The sequence below is a fragment of the Myotis davidii genome, unplaced genomic scaffold (assembly GCF_000327345.1).
Source record: "Myotis davidii unplaced genomic scaffold, ASM32734v1 scaffold2929, whole genome shotgun sequence".
NCBI classification, from domain to species: domain Eukaryota; kingdom Metazoa; phylum Chordata; class Mammalia; order Chiroptera; family Vespertilionidae; genus Myotis; species Myotis davidii.
In genome coordinates, this window is record NW_006299494.1 from 49,843 (window position 1) to 71,595 (window position 21,753).

General features: G+C 47.3%; 1 protein-coding gene across 2 annotated transcripts in view; it reads left to right on the forward strand.

Annotated features, from left to right (window-relative positions):
• The window catches only part of PDPK1 (3-phosphoinositide dependent protein kinase 1), a 55,287-nt gene extending 34,396 nt beyond the window's left edge, over positions 1-20,891 (forward strand). The window contains exons 10-14 of one of the 2 annotated variants that reach the window (XM_015571427.1): positions 4,997-5,170; positions 8,752-8,969; positions 15,207-15,264; positions 16,840-16,992; positions 17,816-20,891. In XM_015571427.1, the coding sequence (XP_015426913.1) occupies positions 4,997-5,170; positions 8,752-8,969; positions 15,207-15,264; positions 16,840-16,992; positions 17,816-17,932 (720 nt within the window). In that variant the 3' untranslated portion in view covers positions 17,933-20,891. The remainder of the gene's footprint in view (positions 1-4,996; positions 5,171-8,751; positions 8,970-15,206; positions 15,265-16,839; positions 16,993-17,815) is intronic. The other variant, XM_006775197.2, reaches the window with a different exon arrangement.
• The last annotated feature ends 862 nt before the right edge of the window (positions 20,892-21,753 follow it).

The following is a 21,753-nucleotide window of genomic DNA, read 5'->3' on the forward strand; positions in this document are numbered from 1 at the left end:
GACTGAGTGGTCCCGGGTTCCATTCCAGTCCAGCGCGCAGGCCTGGGTGGCGGGCTCGATCCCCGGTAGGGGGCGTGCAGGAGGCAGCCGATCAATGATTCTCTCTCGTCATTGTTTCTATCTCTCTCTCCCTTTCCCTTTCTCTCTGAAATCAATAAAAATATATTTAAAACATAAATAAATTAATAATAAAGTCGACGGAAAAATATCCTCAGGTATGGATTAACAACAACAAAAAATTATCTCTTTGTCTTTATTCTTTGCCATTTTAATTATGTGTCTTGGTGTGGGTCTCTTTGCTTGGGGAAGTTTTCAGCCATTATTTCTTCAAACATATTTTCTAATCCTTTTTCACTCTCTTCTCCTTTTAGTATCCCTATGATGTGGATGTTGTTCTGCTTGATGGTGTCCCAGAGGTCCCTTAGACTTTCCTCAGTTTTTAGAATTCTCTTTTCTTTTAGATGCTCTGCTTGGGTGCTTATTACTATATTTTCTTGTCCTCTAATTTCCTCTAATCGCTGGTTTGATCCTCTGCTTCATCTAACCTGCTGTGGTTCCTTCTAGTGTACAGTAGAACCTTGATTATCAAACTTAATCCGTTCCAGAAGGCTCTTTGAGTAGCAATTTGTTTGAAAACTGAATTTTTTTCCCAGTAGAAATAATATAAATTGAATTAATTCATTCCAGATCCCCAATGATTCCCTGTTTTAACCTTTTATATATACAGTACATGTCTAATGTACTATTCTATAAACACACATTTCTTTTCTTAAATTTATCAGCCATTTTTTTTAACCTTAAAGGAATCACTTTCAGCACTCATTCTAGGGGTGTCTTTCAGGAAGTCAGCATGAGGCATTTTTGCTTTTTCGCATGTCATTGCCTCCAAAATGTTGTCACTGGCTAACTGCTTTTCGATTATCCAAATCAATGACAGTTTTTCTACCTCTTCAATTGCCTGTGATCATTGTTTCTTACACACTCTTGGCAACATTAGCACTCTTGAGGGCCTCTTTGTGTTTTAAATTTGTGCTAATTGTCCATTTCACCAGCAACAAAAGCAAAAAAAAAAATGTTTTCACAGCACAATTTCCTGAGATGTTGACAACACAAGGTTTAGCAGTAAACTGACTTGAATTCTCTCCTATGTTTGTGGCCTGAGAGACAATTTTTTGTCATGATGATATTTCAGTATGAAATGGTTGTTCAACAACCTAGACATTTTTTTTTGAGATAGGAGATGTTTGAGAACCAAAATTTGATTGTTTTCATTTCTGATTTTTTTTCTATGTCCTTTTTAATGCTTAGTATCTCTGTGGGTTTTGTTTTTAAATATTTTCTTTTACTTATTTTTTAAGGATGGGAGAGAGAGAAAGCGTAGAGACAGAGAAAAAGAGAGAGAAAGCCTCACTTTATTGTTCCACTTGTTCATACATTCATTGGTTGATTCTTGTATATGCTCAGACCGGGGATTGAACCCCCACATCCTTGGTGTATAGGGACAATGCTCTAACCAACTGAGCTACCAAGTCAGGGCCTTATATCTGTTAAGTTCTCACTGAGATCATCCATCCTTCCCCTAAAGTCCTTGAGCATCCTTATAACCATTGTTTTAAACTCTGAATCTGGTATTTTGGTTGCTTCCATTTCATTTAATCCTTTCCTTGGGGATTTCTCTTGTTCTTTTGTTTGGAGTATTTTTCTCTGCCTCCCCATTTTGTCTCTGAATATTAGGTAGATCTGCTGTAACTCCCAAACTTGTTATGATGGCTTTATGGTGAAGGGCCTTTTTGGGATCAATGGCACAATCTTCCAGATCACCTGAGCTCTGTGCTCCAGGAATGTTTCTTGTGAGTTATGTGCACCCTCCTGTTGTAGTTGAATCTTGAGTGCTGTTGGCTCTTTCGTGAGTGGAGTTAACTCTTCAGACTGGCTGACTATAAGGGTAAACCTTGATCACCGCATATGAGATGCTGTGCAAGGGCTGCCCCCAAGGCGGAATTGTTCCCAGCAGGGTCTGGTGCCTGCTGGAATCCCTTTTTTGGGTGTACAGCTATGTGGCCAGTTGGGTTGAGCTCTGGTGTGATCTGAAGCCCACCACTGGTTGTATTGATTTCAGTTCTACTTGGGCTGGGTTTAGGTACTGGGCAATGTCAGACGTTCTGTGTAACCAGCCTTGGCTACCTGTCTGGAACTACCATGCTATTCACTGTTTGTGGCTAGCATCTACTGGGCCTGGGTATATGTGGGAGGGGCCAATCTGTGTATAAGGGTCAGCTTCCTCCACCTTAGAGCTGGGGGAAGATCTGTAAAAGGACTGAGGCTCCCTAAGGTTGCCTGGTCTTCCTCCAAAGCCTTCCAAAGAAAGACTGTAGAGTGGGCCCAGGCTAGCCATGAATCACAGCCTCTTCTGTAGGTTTCAAGCTCGGTAGGGTAGGGCAGCTGAGATCAGGAGGATAGGGCTAGTGGGTCCCCTCCTTGGGGATCACACAGTCAGGCACTCACTGAGGGGAAAGTGGACCCCCCTCCAGAGCCAAACCAGTCAGTCTCTGCCAGAGTCTCCAATTCTAGCTCCCCGTGGAAGGGCTTGCTGTAGGTTCAGGTTCGGTGTAGCCAGTCATCCCCTCTGCAGGAGCAAGCTCAGCTGCCCTGGGCTCAGGGGGACAGATCAAAAGAGCCTCCCATGGGGGTGATGCCAGCCCACCCCTAAGGAGGGGACTAAGCACTTTGTCTTGGTCCCAGATAATAGTCTCCAAGGGACTCACACTTTGAAAGCCTCAGATCTAAGCCACTCTCCCTTCCTCCCATGGAACTGAGCCCAGCGGGGCAGAGCATCCAGGACTTGTCAAGGCTGATCCAAACAGTCTCCTGTTGGAGGTGGTTCCTTCAGGCCTGTGGGAGGTGGGTGGGTACTTCTTCCTGGGGTAGCAGTGGCTGAACTTGCTGGAGAGCTGGGAGTGTCCCCCTCCCCCACCCTGCAGTGTAGCCACACACACCCCAGCATCTGCCTGTCTGATTCCTGGACAAAAGTTTTTTTAGGAGATATGGTCTGAAAGTCCCAGCTCTGCAAGACACTTTGATATCCCTGCACAGCTGAACTCAGCAGGACAGGGCCTGCCAAGTCAGTCAACAGGTGGGGGGTAGGGGCACTGGCTGTAGGCTCAAGGTGGGGGAGACCAGCCTTCTTTCCAAAGCCACACAGTTTAGTCACTGTCTGAGTCTCCACCAAAACCTCCCTAGAAAAATAGGGCCCCAAATGTCATGATGGATACAACTAGCAGACCCCTCCACAGGACCTGAGTACAACAGAGTGACCTCGCCAGCAGTTGGAAACTGGGCAGTGCACTCCCAGCCTAGTGCTAGTGATAGGAGTGCTTGTCCCTGGGAAGGTGGCACCTGGGTCTCCCAGGCAGATGGAAACCACAGTGATTTTCACCACCAGATGCTATGTTCCCATCTCTACTGCTCTGAGTTGGGGATCCCTGAGTGGGGTTGAGACCCCACGCTACTGGAAGGAGGAAGTTTTGTCATAGTGATACCCCTCTAGCTTCTCAGTTGCCAATGCACCTGGGTGCTGGGGCCAGCCCTTTGCACATCTCTGCCCTCCTTACCAGTCTCTATGCGGCTTCTTCTGTAAACCCATGGTTATATGTCAGTTCAGCTCGCTTCAGTTGGTTATCCAGGTTGATTGCTCTATACTAATAATATAGCTAGGAATCTGGTTTGGGGCTGGGAGCAGGTAAGTATAGCTTCTACCTGCTCTGCAGCCATCTTATAATCTAGCTTCTAGAAATTACACTGTCCCTGCCCCTGGAGTACTTTGGCTCTAGACCAGAGGTTCTCAACCTGTGGGTCGCCAACCTGTGGGTCGTGACCCCTTTGGGGGTCAAACAACCCTTTCACAGGGGTCGTTCACCTAAGGCCATCAGAAAACACATATATAATTACATATTGTTTTTGTGATTAATCACTATGCTTTAATTATGTTCAGTTTGTAATAATGAAAATACATCCTGCATATCAGATATTTACATTACGATTCATAACAGTAGCAAAATTACAGTTATGAAGTAGCAACGAAAATAATTTTATGGTTGGGGGTCACCACAACATGAGGAAGTGTATTAAAGGGTCGCAGCATTAGGAAGGTTGAGAACCACTGCTCTCGACTGTCCCTTAACTTGATCTTGGGGAAGCACGGTCAGGCCTGCCTGGTCAGTTTGAGAAGGCTATAGTTTGCCTCTTCTTGCCTGTCCCTCCTGTGTCGGTTCCCTCACTGGGAGGGTGTGCTTGGTCCTCTGTGGGTCTGAGGGTGGAGGAACACAGCCAAATCCTGAAGAGACAGCTCTGGGGCCCTGTGAAATCAATGCTGGTGGGAGACACAGGCTCTTTGCCCCCCACCTGATAGTTTACCATCAGATAGATTCTTTGTTCTCTTTCTTATTAAAGCCAGTAAGTTCATTTTTTTCCCTCATTTTAGAATTTTCAACTGTATATTTTAAAACAATGCTTGCTTGCTATTAATTAATTTTGAGTTGTGATTCCTTTTCACCTGTGAGAGGGAAAGGAACAGAAACTTGAGAGAAGTAAAAGGAACCCCAGAAGGTGACAGTCTGTCCCCGACCCATGGTGGGACCAGGTGGGATGGGATGCAGGAACTTTCTATTTCTAGGAGGTACTGGGAAGTTAAAGGAACTACTCAAAAAAGAACTTTTTTTAAATATACTTTTATTGATTTCAGAGAGGAAGGCAGAGGGAGAGAGATGTAAACATCAATGAACAGAGAGAATCATTGATCGGCTGCCCCCTGCACACCCCCTACTGGGGCTCGAACCCGCAACCTGGGCATGTGCTCCTGACCAGAATTGAACCTGGGACCGTTCAGTCCGCAGGCTCACTCTCTATCCACTGAGCCAAACTGCCCAGGGCTCAAAAAGAACTTTTGTCAGAGTTACTCTTTAACCCTAACACTGACATGTCTTGACATTTATTTAAGGTTTTAGATGCCACAAAGCGATTAGGCTGTGAAGAAATGGAAGGATATGGCCCTCTGAAAGCTCATTCATTTTTTGAATCCATCACATGGGAGAATCTGCATCATCAGACACCTCCGAAACTCACCGCTTATTTACCAGCCATGTCGGAAGATGATGAAGACTGCTATGGAAACGTAAGCTGGCTCGTGTGTGTCCGAGCAACCCAGGCAGGGATGGATTCTGCTTGTCATACTATGTGAAAATGGTTCCTCTGTGCTTAGGAAGTTTGTGCCCATCGACCACAGGACTCTGATTCATGGGATTGAAGGGCTCAAGGGGAAGCCGGCATAGATCTGGACACTTTGCAGCCCAAATCTGAGTCTCTTACCGAGACTGAGCCCTAAGTGGCTTTTGTCCATGAGTCTGCCCCGAGTACAGGTCATCAGGCCCTGGGGTGGTCGAGTCCCTTTTTCTCATCTTTTCTAGATAATTTTTACCCATAGGGATTGAACCAGAGGCAGATAGTGGGTGAGGGAGTCTGGAGCTAGTGGGAGCAGCACCCTTCACTTTTTCCCCTGGGCTCCTGGTGCTGTGTGTCCTGGTGGGCATCTTTCTTATGTTCTTGGCTGGTGTTTTTATAATCATATGTCTAAAAACATTCTGGAATGCTTCTGATCTTTCCAAGAGAAGCCTAGGGTGCTGTTGCTTTGAACTTTTTGGGACATGGCATTGAGGATGGACATGGATCAATGTCAGCTTTTAGTTCCTGGTAAAAGCGGGAACTGTGGTACAAGCCCAAGGGGTGTAGCACCTGGCATGTGTGGGAAGTTGTAGTCACAGCTTGAACTCAGATGTAGGTGTAAGTACACTTTGTTCTTTAAATTTTTCTTATGGAAGCAGATGGAATTGGACAGAGGAGTACAAGGAGCTGCAGTGCACCCACCATCCACCTTCAGGTGTTTTCTTATCATCATTGATAGTCCATTTTTCTGGCTTGAGTTCTGTCACTGTGGCTTATTCTAACAAGTTATGTGTAGAGTTCCACTTTAGTTGATGTGGGAATTCTAGACTTTAAGAGTCATCCAGAGCCAAATTAAAATTATTACTGGTATCACCTCTCGAAGATCAAGAGCTCCTTATGTCTCCCGTTTATTGTTGTAAGCAACACATCCCCCTTTGCTTACCCTGAAATATCTTTTGTGCCCAGACTTGAAGGAAGCCTGACCTGCTTCCCCGTTGCAGTAGCTGCGGCCTCCGTGTTTGCAGACTGCAGAAGGCTCATCCCCAGGACTTCCTCCCCCGGCCTTGTTATTCCTAAGGCATAGACAGTAGGAGTATGTTAGTGTCTCCAGTCCAGTGCCTTTGGCAGGGGTGTCCAGGGAAGCAGCATGTTTGGCTGACTGAGCTCTAATGGAGCTGAGCTCTGATGGAGGGCGCAGCTGTCTCGGATCTCAGTGTGTGGGGAGCTCAGCTTCATGTAGCCTGTGTGTGTATGTACATGTGCGTGTTTGTGTGTGCGTGTACACACACTTGAGTGTCTTCTTTAGGCCCTCTGCTGTTTTATTGCCTTCGCCATGTCAAGAGCTCTGGCTTCTTGGTACTCAAATGTTTCCATCTCAAACTGGCTCTACAGGTTAACAACTTATTGTTAGGTGGCTCATCCTCGGCTTTGAAGGCTGTGTGGTTTGAAAGCCTTGGAAAGTATTCGGCCTGAGCTCCCTATACTACCCTTCACAATTGGACAGTTTAGTGAACCTTGAAAAAGACTTTGACCTGGAAAGGTAATCAAATACAGAGAAAACCTGCTCAAGGAGATACTCCCTCACTGCAGAGGCAGACGTGTCACAGGAGACAATCTCACCACCCATGAGGCTCCAGGAGAGTCTAGTGTCCTTTGCAGCAGGAAGGGAACTACCCTGTGAATGAGAGGAGCAGAAACTATCTTTATTCAGGGAGTGAAGAGAGCAGGCACCCTGTTCTCATCTGTGTTCCTAACCCCATGCTGGTGGCTGGTGGTGATGCTCATGTCTGGACTCCAGGTGGCCCCTGGAGAAACGTTCAGTGTTGAGCAGTCTGGTGTTCCCTCACTCTGCGTTGGTGAGCACCTCCACTTCAGCCACTGTCACTCCTTGTCACCTGTCCTTTCTAGGTTTGGGGTTTGTGCTGCTCGTCTGTACTAGGTGCTGCTGAGGGGAGAAGAATGGAGTGCAGAGATAGAGCACCTGGAGCTTTCCCTGGGACAGTACAGTGGAGCCCCCAAGATAGGACTCACCCAGCAAGCAGTGGTCATGGTGGTCAGCTAGCAGTTCCACCATGGGAGCGAGGCAGTCCCTGCATTGGAAACACGCAGGGGTCTGGTTCTGAATTCCACACTGGCCCTCAGGTTGTGACCTTGGGCCCATTCTGAGCCTTATTTCACTGTTGCAGAAATGGAGATGGTGGTAACAGTCATCTCACTGGCTTCTCAGGTTTGTTGAGACACCCACAGAAGCTTATGGAAACCTCCCTAAGCTGAGAGACACTGCCCAGAGGTGGCCTTGGGGCAGTTTTCAGAGAGGAAGTGGAGAATGCTCACTAGGGTCACTCCTACCTGGGAGCCAGTGGGCAGGGCTGAGGCTGCTGTTGAAGCTGTGTGAGGTGAAGGCTGCTTGGGCAGCACATGAGGAGGGTGGGCTCTGGGTCTGCAGCAGGGAGTCGTCCCTCTAGATCAGCGGTTCTCAACCTGTGGGTTGCGACCCCTTTGGTGGTCGAACGACCCTTTCATAGGGGTCGCCTGAGACCATCCTGCATATCAGATATTTACATTACGATTCATAACAGTAGCAACATTACAGTTATGAAGAAGCAATAAAAATAATTTTATGGTTGGGTCACAACATAAGGAACTGTATTTAAAGGGCCAGAAGATTGAGAACCACTGCTTTAGAGACACACGGAACTTGGAAGGATGCACTGCATTCTCATCTCACCTGTTTCTGGTGGCGTCTTTCCTTTTCCTCTTTGTTAGCCATGGAGCGGCTGGGTACCCACTTCTCTCCAGGTCTTTGCTGGGGCTCTCTGGCCCGTTCAGCAGCCTAGGAGTGTGCGAGTACACAGCCCCTGCCTTTTGGTACCTTTGTGAGTCATTCCATTTTCTGTGTCACCAGTGTTTGTAGTTTTCTCCAGAATAGCAGGCAACTCTGTCTATATCAAGCTTAATTAATCTTTGCTGAGATGAAAAGGAGTATATTTTTATTTGTAATTGAACTCAGTCACACTGGAATATATAATGACAGCCATAGACTCAGAGACATAGGACCACAGGGCTAAAGGAGGAGGGCTCTGAACTCCTGCCACTGAGCCTCTGTACCCCGGAGGGTGGGTTCTTTAGGGCCATAGGTGCCCATCCCTCCTGTTCCCAGAAGGCATCCTAACCCCCTCTAGGGGGGGCAGCATGGGGGCTTATAGAAGTTTCCCTTCCTGGAGATGAAGGCTGAGGGTTAGCTGCTCTCTGGGGTGAGCATCTTCTCATGTTCACCTCGGAAAGAGGGATCCAGACAGGCAGGATCCAGGCCTGCCTTGATTTAGTGGCCAGCCAGCCAGGGGAAGAGAAGGAGCAGCCCACACTTAACAGGAGAAGCAGAACTGGGCTACAGCTCTGAGGCTCATCGCCCACCTGGGCTTTGAGGCCCTCCGGCCGTGAGCTTGCTGGTATAGCGTAGGTCAGTGTTGTCTGCGTCTTTGGACCCTAGGGAACATTGGGCGCTGTTCTCACTCTTCCCTCTTCTCTGTGCAGTACGACAATCTCCTGAGCCAGTTTGGCTGCATGCAAGTGTCATCGTCGTCATCCTCCCACTCCCTGTCTGCCTCAGACACGGGTCTGCCACAGAGGGCGGGCAGCAACATCGAGCAGTATATCCATGACCTGGACACTAATTCTTTTGAACTGGACTTACAGTTTTCTGAAGACGAGAAGAGGTTATTATTGGAGAAGCAGGCCAGTGGAAACCCTTGGTAAGAATTTATAGGCATAAGTAGTACTCCCTTTAAAATGCAGAGCAGAATACAGAGAATGCGAGACACGGTAAACAGAGAAAGCAGGTGTCCTAGTCTTCATTACCGCTGCCTGTGAGGCTCCGCACCAGCTCACTCCTCCCAAAACTGCCAATAACACTCTGGGGTGAGGCCCCTCAAAGGGTCCAACTGAAAGTGGGTATTAAGAATCGTTGGGCAGGGAGTGAGTGCGTTTGGGACTCGGCAGGCCAGGCATCTGTGTTCGGACATGATTCACCGTGATTTAATAACTGCTCTCCTTGGTGAGATGTTCGGGGTGTTCCAGGGATTTTGCGGTTGTAACTCATCCTCTACACATAGTTTTTCTCACTTGTCTGAATATTTCTTTAAAGGTGGAGTCCTGGGTGGCAGGTGGAGTGAAAGTGCACATTTAAGAAGGCAGTGCTTTGTATCTGCAGTGCCTGTGAACAACCCCCATTTCCCGAACGGTCATGCCGACCCTTGAGCATTTTGATGCTCTAAAAACAGGGTCATGCCGAAACCGGTTTGGCTCAGTGGATAGAGCGTCGGCCTGCGGACTGAAAGTTCCCAGGTTCGATTCCGGTCAAGGGCATGTACCTGGGTTGCGGGCACATCCCCATTGGGGGATGTGCAGGAGGCGACTGATCGATGGTTCTCTTTCATCGATGTTTCTGACTCTCTATCTCCCTTCCTGTCTGTGAAAAATCAATAAAATATATTTTTTTTTAAAAAAGGACAATGAAAAAAATAAATAAAAACAGGGTCATGTGAATTTGCATTTGATTTCTTATCAAAGCAAACATCAAGATACATTGGCCATTTGTATTTACTTGTCAAGGTACTTTGAGTCCTTTGACTATTTTTTTTATGTTTTGCATTTTTTTAAAATTGACTTTATTTTTTTGTTAATCCTCACCTGAGGATATTTTTTCCACTGATTTTTAGAGAGGGTGGAAAGGATGGGAGGGTAGGGGGAGAGAAACATCGATGTGGGAGAGACATGTCCCACATGTGTTCCAACCAGGGCCAGGGATCAAACCTGCAACCCAGGTACATGCCCTTGACCAGGAATCGAAATGACGACCCTTTGGTGCATGGGCTGACCCTGAGCCATACCAGTCCCGGGGCTTCCATAAGGTTTAAGAGTATAAAGGGATTCTGAGTTCTGAAGGTTTGAGAGCTGGTGTTTTAGAGCAAACTGGCCACTTGTTCCTCCTCCACCTGCGTAGAAGCCAAGTATGGAGTTCCCTCCTGAGGTGGTCACATCGGGCCTCTGGCATGCTCACTGGGCCCTCCTGGGGTGGCTGTGTCCTGAAATGGCCCTAGCTTGCTGGTGGCTTGCATCCTTGAAACAGGTGTTCTTGGAGACTGGGTGGGGTGGGATAGGGTGATGAGGAGAGGACCCTGGCTTTGGAATCAGGAAATCTTTCAAGAGGGATTTTACACTGTCACCCTTGTGAAATGCCTGTGACCAACTTGAGATCCTCAGCCCCTGCATTGACATCTGTAATGTGGTGATGATAAATGTGGCTGTTGTAGAGGGTTGGGTGACAGAAGGCTGTGTATGATCTCAGGGCTATGCTAAAGCCTCTTGTGCATGCTAACTATATGCCAAGAGTTACATATATCTTTAACTTAGGTCTGCTTTCATCTTTGAATCTGCAGACTGGACCTGCCAACTGCCAGAGAGAAAAAGGTGCCTAGTGTGGTGGTAGGGGTGTTTTTTTTCAGGAGAGTAGAAATTGACCTTTTGAAGTAAAAAATCAAAAGGATTCTTTTAAGTAAACTTGTCAAAGTGGGTAACTAGTAGCTTGTTTAACCCAATTGGTTAATTAACCGAACGAATAGGCTGTGGTATTGACGCTACTAAGGGAGCTTCTGACCATCTCTGTCTACTCCCTTGAGTCCTGCCTCCTGGATCGACCAGAGATCTACCCCAGTATCCGCTCTTCAACATCTGGAGCACCAGTGGCTCTCCTGTGTCCTGTCATTAGAGAAGCCAAGATAGGTGGCTGTGTGCTGGCAGGCATGTGTGAGAGGGAGAGAGAATGTGTATCCATGTGTGTTGGAGGGGCTTGTGCCTGTCGGTGGGGGTCCTCACTCTGCAGGGACAAGGAAGGAGCTCGCATGTTTCTGTGTGGCGCCAAAATGTTCTGTTTCTGAACCATCTCGTGGCTTCAGATTCACAGTGTGAATAACAGTTGTGAAGGTGGGTGCTTCTGGTCTTTGCTTGTCTTTCGTTCCTTAGGGTAGACATTATTTCCACATTACCTTTTCAGCAGGTCCTCCTCATTTCAGGCTATTTGTGCCAGTGCTGAGTGAGACCACGCTTCCACAGCATCCACATGGCACTTGCCTGCACCCCAGTGCATCTCCATAGAACACGTGAAAGTGGTGCTCAGTTTCTTTTTTTCCTTTTCTTTTCTTAATTAAAAAATTTTTTTTTGGTTTTTCTTTATTTTTTATTTTTTTTAATCCCCACCTGAGGATATTTTTTCCTTTTTTTTTTTTTTAGAGAGAGAGAGAGAGACGAAGTAAAGGGAAGGGGAGAGAGAGACAGAAACATCAATGCAAGAGAGACACATCAGTTGGTTGCCTCCCACATGCCCCGACCAGGGCTAGGATTGAACCTGCAACCCAGGTACGTGCCCTTGATGGGGAATATGCTCTAACCACAGGGAAACTGGCCAGGGCAGTTTCTTTATTGAGAATTTTTAAAGTCACTTAATTCCTCTTTTGGGAATTTCCAATTTGTATCCTTAGTCACAGAGGTGTTAAGCCTTTTTTGTCAGTCCCTTTGTAGATGCTCAGTAAAGTCCAGATGGTTGTATTTGCTGAATGTTCTCCAGTGTGTTTGCTTGTTAATTTTGGTTATTTTTGTAGTTAAAGGTTCTCTTTGTTTTCATGCAGTCGTGCCTGTTACTCTATATGAAGGAGCTCGTTTTGTTTCCAGCTTTAAAAAGGAACCACTCCCCTTGCCCGCCAGTGTGGCTCAGTGGCTAAGCGTGGACCTGTGAACCAGAAAGTCACGGTTCGGATTCTGGTCTGAGCACATGCCAGGGTTTCAGACTCGAATCCCAGTAGGGGGCATGCAGGAGGCAGCCGATCAATGATTCTCTCTCATCATTGATGTTTCTAGCTCTCTCTCCCTTTCTCTTCCTCTCTGAAATAAAAAAAAAAAAAATTTTTTTTTAATGATAATAATAGTAAATAAATAGTGGCCCTTCTCATGTAGGCTTGACCAATATCCCCTTCTTTTTTCCTTCCAGTTCTTCTTTTGTTTGATTTAATTTTTTATTTTTTTATTTTTACAGAGAAGAAGGGAGAGAGATAGTTAGAAACATCGATGAGAGAGAAACATTGATCAGCTGCCTCCTGCCCATCTCCCACTGGCGCTGTGCCTGCAACCCAGGTACATGCCTTTGACCGGAATCGAACCTGGCCCCCCTCAGTCCGCAGGCCGATGCTCCATCCACTGAGCCAAACCGGTTTTGGCAATATTTTATTTTTTTAAACATTTTTTAAAAATATATTTTTATTGATTTCAGAGAGGAAAGGAGGGGGAGAGAGATATAGAAACATCAGTGATGAGAGGGAGAATCATTGATCAGCTGCCTCCTGCATGCCCCATACTGGGGATCGAGCCTGCAACCCAGGCCTGTGCCCTTGACCAGAATCGAACCCGGGACCCTTCAGTCCACAGGCCAACACTCTGTTCACTGAGCCAAACCAGCTAGGGCTGATTTAATATTTTAAACTGTCTCCCCTGTTAATTCATGTTAGGCTGCAAATATGCTGGAAGGTCTTTTCTTTCCTTGCTGCCTGCCAGACTTCCCGATGGTGATCTTGTGCCCACCGGCCCAGTATCCCAGCAGCCCAGCTAACTGAGGTCGTGAACTGGCCTAGGCTTAAATTGACACCCTCCACCTGCCTGGTATAATTAAAGTCTTCCCCTTATTGTTAACTTGTGGTTCTTTATTATACATTGAGTTCTTAAGTAACGGGGCCTGTAAGTTAGAAGAGGCTTTCTATTGGGCTCCATTGTTTTCCATGTAGTTCTGTCTTGCAGCAGAGCCTCATTAGATCTCCTTTTCAGAAATCTCCTTGGTTTTTTCTCTTTGCTTCAAGCTTTGTTTTTGTTTGTTTGTTTGTTTTAAATACATTTTTGTTGATTTCAGAGAGGAAGGAAGAGGGAGAGAAAGAGAGAAATATCCATGATGAGAGAGAGTCATGGATCAGCTGCCTCCTGCAAGTCCCCCACTGGGGATCGAGCCCACAACTCGGGCATGTGCCCTTGACCGGAATCGAACCTGGGACCTTTCAGTTCATAGGCCGACGCTCTATCCACTGAGCCAAACCGGCTAGGGCTTGTTTGTTTATTTTTAAGTGCCTCTGAGAGTGAAGTACTATTCTTTTCCTTGTAGAGGACACAGCCCTTTTTTGTTGTTAATATTCATCTTAGTTGTTTTCAAAATCCACATGATGCTGCATCAGTTTGCTTGGGGCTCCTTCCTTGGTGATGGGGTCTTGGCAAGGCAAGCCCAGTGGGCGCTGGGGTGCGGGCGTTGGTCTGGTTGGGTCAGGCTAGGCCAGGAACACTCAGTGGGAGAACATGGTTCCAGCAACGTGGCCACTGCTTGAACATGCGCTAGGTCCCAAAAGGAGCTGAAAAAGCATGTGGGTGCACTCACTTACGTGCTAAAATTGTCACTGTTTGATATAACAGTTGTCTGACATGTTTTCAAATATAAAATATTTTGTTTCTACAGTAGAACCTTGGATCAGGAATTTTAGTAAAATCAGAACATAAAGCAGTAACTGTTAGCTTTAACCAGAAGAGATAGCCTGCAGACATTGAAACAACCTCTGTTAAACTCTTAGAAATCAAAGAGAACTATATTTTGCTAATTATGTGTATTAAATCAAAACCTGTATTTGCACTAGCTGGTTTGGCTCAGTGGGTAGAGCATGGGCCTGCGGACCAAAGGGTCCCAGGTTTGATTCCGGTCAAGGGCACATGCCCGGATTGCAGGCTCCATCCCCAGTAGGGGGTGTGCAGGAGGCAGCCGATCAATGATTCTCTCTGTTCATTGATGTTTATATCTCTCCCTCCCTCTGAAAAAAAATATATATTTTTTTAAATTTTTTATTTTTTTTTAACACACACCTGTATTTGAAGCTTTCTCTTCCAAATTCCTGCCATGTTTGAATAAAAGTGCTTTATTACTATGGTAGAAACACCAGTTGAGATTTTTTTTTATTTTTATTTATTGAGTTTTAGAAAGAAACATGGATTTGTTATTTCACTTATTTATGCATTCATTGCTTGATTCTTGTATGTGGCCTGAGTAGGGATTGAACCAGCAGCCTTGGTATGGGGACAGCACTCTAACCAACTGTGCCACCAGTTAAGATGAGATACTCTTTTTTTTTTTTTTTTTTTTGCAAAAGCAAAGAGTCCTTCATTTCAAACCTAGGTTTGGCTCCCCTTCACACTCACTGATGCAACGGTAAGCCCCGGTGGCGGAGAGAGAGAGGCCTGATGGGACCGGGGGTTTTATAGGGGGGTGGAGTGAGGGCAGGAGAGGGGACTGTGGGCCCCGCCGATTGGCCAGGCGTGAGTCGGTACAGGATGTGGTCATCTCTATGGCGCGCACGTCCCTTGATTGTCATTGGTTAGTTCAAGGATGAGATATTCTTAAACCAAGTCCAACTTGAGCCTTTTAGAGATTTATGGTCCTAAGTGGTTTAGTGGATTCTGGACACTGACTTGGGGTCCCAGCTTATGGAGGTAACATACGAACACCAGGCTTCATCCTCGGGTTGACTCCCAGCCCGCTCTGCCCTTTGGGAGGGGTTTTGTGTCTTGGTCCTGCTTTGTTTAAGGTAACGAGGATTTGTGTGATGGGCTCGGCTCTGCAGCCGTCTCCCTCTACCTTTCCTTGATTGTGTGAAGGCTTCCAAGTGAGAGGGGACAGCAGGTGATATTTCTGGCCTCTGGTCCAAACGCAGATGTAAGTTCTATAAAGCAACAGTGCTTGTGTGCTGTTACGTTTGGAGTTTCCTCATGTTACTGAGTTTGGATCTGTGAAGGGAGAGGCTTGGTTAAAGCAAAGTTCACAAATGCCATTGGGAGGTTTGTTTTGAAGGGAGGAGTTTGGAGAACTTCTGTCTCTGACTCATGTGAGTGCTCATTCTTGTCTTCTTCTTTTGTAGGCACCAGTTCGTAGAAAATAATTTAATACTAAAAATGGGTCCAGTAGATAAGCGAAAGGTAAGTCAGACCCCCACTGCTCCTTCCTGTGCATCTGTGTCTCCCTCCTGGTTCTTTTGTTGTTGTTAATTCTCACCTAAGGATATTTTTCCCATTGATTTTTTTTTTTTTCCTGAGTGAGTGGAAGGGAAGGAAAAGAGAATGGGAGAGAGAACGATGTGAGAGAGACACATCAATTGTCTGCCTCCCGCATGCACCCTGACCAGGGCTGGGATTGAACCCGTGACCTTCAGGGTGAGGGCCAACTTGCTAACCACAGAGCAACAGCAGCCAGGGCTCCCTCCTGGTTCTTGCTCAGGATCATGCCTTCCGCTCAGGTCCCTGCGGTAACTTGTCGCACGTAGCATCTTTCCTTCTTAGAGATCATCTCTAGATTTGATAGCTGAGGGAGATTTCAGCTATTCAGCTGTAGCAAAACAGAAGTAGAGCCTCTCTCATTTCTTCTCAGAAGCCAGGGTTCTGGTGTCTCCACAAGGCTGCGTTCACTGATAAAGTTTCTGTCCCATTGAGGAGGTTCTGCTTGACATCACCACAGTCTAATACTTCATTAGAATTGTTTTGTTTTTTTAACTTAAAAAAGAATTTTCTTTTATTGATTTGAAAGAAGAGAGAAATATCAATGATGAGGGGGAATCATTGATTGGCTGCCTCCTGTACATTTCCTACTGGGGATTGAGCCTACAATCCAGGCATGTGCCCTGACCAGGAATCGAACTGTCACCTCCTGTTCATAGGTCAGTGCTCAACCACTGACCCACACCGGCCAGGCCTAGAATTGTTTTTGGAAAATTGTTATTATGTTTTATTATTTATTTTATTTTATGGATTAATTTTATCAAAACATATCAGGCTCCATAAATCTGCTGACCCAAGCGTTCTAAGCTTGGGCTTGTGAAGCCCATTTCTGACCCGCCCTGGGGCATCCTCAGTGGATGAGAACCTCCATGAGGCGGGTTCTCGGGCAGAGCTCTGTGCCTCAGAATGGAGCAGAAGGCACAAGAAGCAGCGGGCTGACCACTGATTGTGGGGCGTCCAGGTTTGCTCAGCCACGGGGACCTGAGCTGGTGGGCTGGCCTGCACGTGGCAGCCAAAGTCAGGGCACCTAAAATGGGGGTGAAGACATCCAGATCGCCAAAACCAAACAGTAAGCGCTTCCAGTGATGGCGAACCTGTGACACACGTGTCAGAGGTGACACGCGAACTCATATTTTGGTTGATTTTTCTTTGTTAAATGGCATTTAAATATATAAAATAAATCAAAAATATAAGTCTTTGTTTTACTATGGTTGCAAATATCAAAAAATTTCTATATGTGACAGGCACCAGAGTTAAGTTAGGGTTTTTCAAAATGCTGACACTCCGAGCTCAAAAGGTTCGCCATCACTGCTCTAATCCAAGGCTGGGTCCACACGGGGGATGAGGTGTGCACGCTCCCTTTGTCCCAGGTGAGTGGATAGGTGGCTGGCAGTGGTTTTTGTGCACTGAGCTACTCTGACAGTCCAACCTCTGAGGCAGCAGTAAGCAGTCATCACCCACTTCTGAGCCTTAACAAGCGGGGTCCTTTTTTTTTGTCAGGGTTTATTTGCACGACGACGACAGTTATTACTTACAGAAGGGCCACACTTATATTATGTGGATCCTGTCAACAAAGTCCTGAAAGGTGAAATTCCATGGTCACAAGAACTCCGACCAGAGGCCAAGAATTTTAAAACCTTCTTTGTCCACACAGTAAGTTTGTCTATAGATTCTCCTCTGCAAGGCAATTGGAGGCCTTTGTACTTCCATATGAAGCATCCAAATACTGTAGCCCAAGGAAGGAGCTAGAGTCCAGGCACTTGTCTCCCCCTTTCCCAAGTCTCAGGGCCCCACATTCATGGCTCAGTCCTGAGCTGAGCTGGGAGACACCTGTGCTTGTTTTTTCACTTTGGGGTGACCGGAGGGATCTGTAAGTCATCACCTGCATATTTAATGTCTGCACGTATGTGGAAGGAAGAAACCCACATGTTCATGTGCTTCCTGAGGTACCTGCAGTGGCTGCAGTAGGACAGCGGTCTCCCTCCCTCCCTCTCCCCTCCCCCCTCCCTCCCTCCCTCTCTTGCTTTTAATATATTTTTATTTCCGAGAGGAAGGGAGAGGGTATTGAGTTAGGGCTCCACCCTTATGACCGTACCTCATTGTAATTACTTCTTAAATCCCTGATCTTCAGATACAGTCATATTGGGTATTAGGGCTTCACCATATGAATTTGGGGGTGGGGGATCCGAGAGGAAGGGAGAGGGGGAGAGAGAGAGAGAAACATCAGTGATGAGAGAGAATCATCAATTGGCTGCCTACCTGCACACCCCCATTCGGGGGATCAAGCCCACAACCTGGGCATGTGCCCTGACTGGGAATTGAACTGTGACCTCCTGGTTCATAGGCGGGCGCTCAAACATTAAGCCACACTGGCCAGGTGATGGTTTCTTTCTATGATTTCTCCCCAACAAGCTGAGGTGCTGGTCTTGGGGAGACTCGGTTCTTTGAGAACATAAAATGGTTTCTTTCTCTGCAGCCAAACAGGACGTATTACCTGATGGACCCGAGCGGCAATGCTCACAAATGGTGCAAAAAGATCCAGGAGGTGTGGAGGCACAGATACCAGAGTCACCCGGACACCACCGTGCAGTGACAGCCCGCAGCCCTGCCCTCGCTGCCAGGACATGCGCCCCAGCGCAGCTCATGGCTATCCGGGACGCTTCCAGACCACCTCCCAGCCATCTCAAGGGGAATGTAGACAGTGGAACCTTGCAGCTTTTTTATTTAAAAGAAAAGAAGAAAAAAAATACCCAACAACACAAAGAACAAAACCAATAATGAACAGGAATTCAGGGTCGCTCTGCTTGCTCTCTGTGCTCTATGGAGGCCTCCCCGAGCTGTCCTCGTTGCCAGCACCCAGTGCTGTGCACGTGTACCTGATTCCCACCTGGACCAGTGGACCAGTGTCACCAGCTCCCCCCGTGCACCCCGGTCACCTGCTGGTCTTGCTGTGGCCTAGGGGACAGGGTGTATCTCTGGGCTCTTTCTGCCCCCTAGATTATCGTGGAACTCTTCACCAGGGAGTTGTGTGTGCTCTGCAGAGGGCGGCCTCTGATCTCCATGGGGTGGGAGGGTTCTTGGCTTTTGTCTGTGTGCTCTTTTCCTCATGTCCCTAGATCATGGCCCATCCCTGTGCTGCGGGCCCTTGCTTTCCTCCTGGAGTAGCTCTGGCTGCAGGAATTCTGTCTGCAAGTGCTCCGCATGTTGTGACTGCCAGGTAGGCTCCCAGTGGTGAGAAGTGGAACAGGATGTTGGGTGAAATACAAGCCACTGCCTGCAAGGTTCCGATCCATCATCCTGTGGAACGGTGTTGCCCTCCGGGGCTGGAACCCATGCACACGGCTGCAGGGAGCACGGTCAGCAGTGGGCCCGGTTAGCCCCAGCTGCACCAGTGGACGGCTCTGCCGGCCTCCTGAGACCAGGGCGGCAGGGCAGACAGGGCCTGGTGGTCTCCACGTGGAGGAGTGAGATCTGAGGAGCCTTCCTGAGAGTTTGGTAAAGGTTGAAGTCTGCAGGACTCCCCCAGACCAGTTACTTAGGAGCCAGGAGACTCCTCACAAATTGGACGGTACTCGGTCATCTGGGTGGTGGGAGGAGTGCAGGCTCCCAGCCAGCACACGCACCCTTTTCATGTTGTGATTGAATATGCTCTCAGCCTAAAATTCTTACATCCCAACAGTGAGAATCTAATGCCTTCTCATGGTGCCAGGTCACCTGGTCTCCATCAAGTGGACTTTGCCTGGAAAAAAAAGAGTTAACTCGCCTGGCACTTGAACCCAAGCGCCCAGCCTGCTCTCCTTCCATTTCAGATTCCCTCCTTTCAATGCTTAGAGGCAGCTCCTACGCTACTGTGACCTACACATGGTCCAGGTCCTGCTAGTTCTTTGATTTTCTTTGCTGCTGCTCCCCAGACAGTGGGTCTGGGCTGTTCCTCTCCCTACCCAGGTGTCCCTGGAGGGCAGTCCTCTGTTCCCGGGGGAGAGGGCAGGCCCTGCAGGCTGCTCCCAGGGATGAACACCTTTCCTTTTCCTTCAGACTTTCACCGAGGCACTAGCCAAAGGCTCACACAGGAAAGCCCCTCACCACTCACTGCCCTGTCTCCTGTCTCAAACACACCGTCACCCTCTGTGACCAGTGGTCCAGACGGAGAGGAGAGACGCCTTCCTCACACTGAGTGATAGGAGTGGCTGTCCTTAAACTGGGAAGGAGCATGGATGTGGGGGTTCACTGTGCTGGGCAGGGAAGAGGGCTGAGCAGAGGTCGTAGCCAGGTTTGCTGGTGGTTTCTGTTCAGGCCTGTCCTCTGCTCTGTGAAATCTGAGAAAAAGACAGCTCACATCTGTCTGGGGGAGGGGAAGAGGTACCCTTAGCGCAAACTCCCTCTATGCTCCTCTTCCCTCACGTTTGAAAGGCCTGTGTTCATCTGCTTTTCAAAAATTGAGTCTGACTTGCCCCTTTCAAGAATTTCACTTCAGGCTTCCTCCCACATTGACATTTTGCTCTTCTCAGAGCCCTGCCTGTGTGCTGTGGGAAGCGTGAGGGATCGGTTTCTGTGCGGCATCACCTCAGGTGTCTGGTTACGGCTGGTATTTGTGTTTAATACGGGCACTCAGCCGGCTGCTCACGAGACAAGTCCTCCCATGCATTCTGCCTTCTGGATAGCGCCACTACCTCCTGGGCTTAACCAACAAGCTCCATCTTAACCTCTGAAACCAGGAAATGAGGGGTTCAGGGTTGAGCTCGAAGTTGACAGAGCTGCAGTGACTGCCCTCGACCAAGCCAGTGTAAGCTGAGCCCTTCCCTATAAGCCAACTTTCTCTGTTCACTCAGAGGCCTCTCTTTTTTTTAAGGCCCATGTGTAACCTTCTCTTACCCATACTTCGCCAACTTTAATTTTATCTAATTTATCCTTACAACGATCGTCTTGGCATCAGGTGCCTTACAGTCTGACATGTGGACAAGGGTCTGTGTACATACACAGACATATCTGGAAATATGAATGTGGATTTATCCAAAGTGAGAAAGAAAATGCCCTGTTGTTTAATAGATCCGGAGCCCTGTGTCTTAGAGTCAGCAGCAAAGACAAGTCAAACCAAGTACCACCAGCTGCAGACAGTCCCCGCCATGCAGCCTCTTGCACGGAGGGGCGGGAGGGCAGCTAGGAGGCCTGTGCTCTCCACTGTGCCTTGTTGGTCTCTGGGCCCTGGAGGAGACTGGGTTTGCACAGGATGGTTCCCTCCCCTCTTTCTGTGGACCTGACCAGGGCCATGGGCAGTGAGTGGGCAGCCCCCTGTGGAGTGCAAAGCCCCGCCAATGATTGGCACCATTGACTGCCCGCTGTTCTGAACTGACAGCTCGTGACAGACTTGCTTTTGAAAAAATAGCTCTTGTGGTCATGCCAAAGCTGGCGAGAACTACACCTACTCCAGCCCTCTTGGCCCAGCCTGAAGGGATTGCAGGAGATGGCCCCATGGCACACACACCAACCCCAACCCAGGGCAGGGGGCCCTGGGTGACTCAAAATTTTCTTAAAACATTTGTTTTCTTAAAAAAGGCAGAAAAGACCACTGTGAACATTCTGGTGTATAACCTGTCCTCCCTCCGCCCCAAATTTGTTTGCTTTTTTCATCTAAACTGGGAACATAAAAGACAGGCTCTTTATTACTGGTTTTTAGTGTGAGAGGAAGGGAGAGAAACTTTAGGTGAGAAAGAAACATACATCAGTCGCCTCCTGAGCACCCCCAACTGGGGATTGAATCTGAAACCTTCATGTGTGCCCTGACCAAGCACTGAACCCACGACCCTTTGGTTCACAGGACAACGCTCCAACCAACTGAGCCACACTGGCCACGGCCAATACATACTGTTGTGCATCGAGCTTTTTTCACTTTTATTTTATCTTAAGCATTTCCCCAGGTCATGAATAATGATTCCGAAGCATTGTTTTTAATGATTGTAGAGTTGAATGGCTATAAATCTTATAATTTATTTACCTGTTATAAAACATTTAGGTGGTTTCTAGTTTTTGACTATTTAAATAATGCTGTGATGACTTTCTAAATCTTTGATTTTTTACTCTGATCCCTTCTACCCCCATTCCCACAAGTAGTGTTTTTGAGTAAAAGTTTGTTTCAAAGGCGGTATGAATTTATTTCTGTCTGATCTGTTGCTTAGATGCTCAGAGTTCTAGAACAGGACCTGCTTAGTTGTTTCCTTCAGATTTTGAAGAAATGAATGAATTTCTGGTAAACTGTATTGAAACTCTTATTCAAACAGTGTTTGCATAAGATTGCTCTTTTTTTTTCATGCTAAAAATGTCATTACTGCAGTATTTTTGTGACAGATTTTTCTAAAAGTCAATTTCCTCGTCTTCATTGAAAGAACCTGGTGTGCTGGCATGTTAGTTACTCCCCCC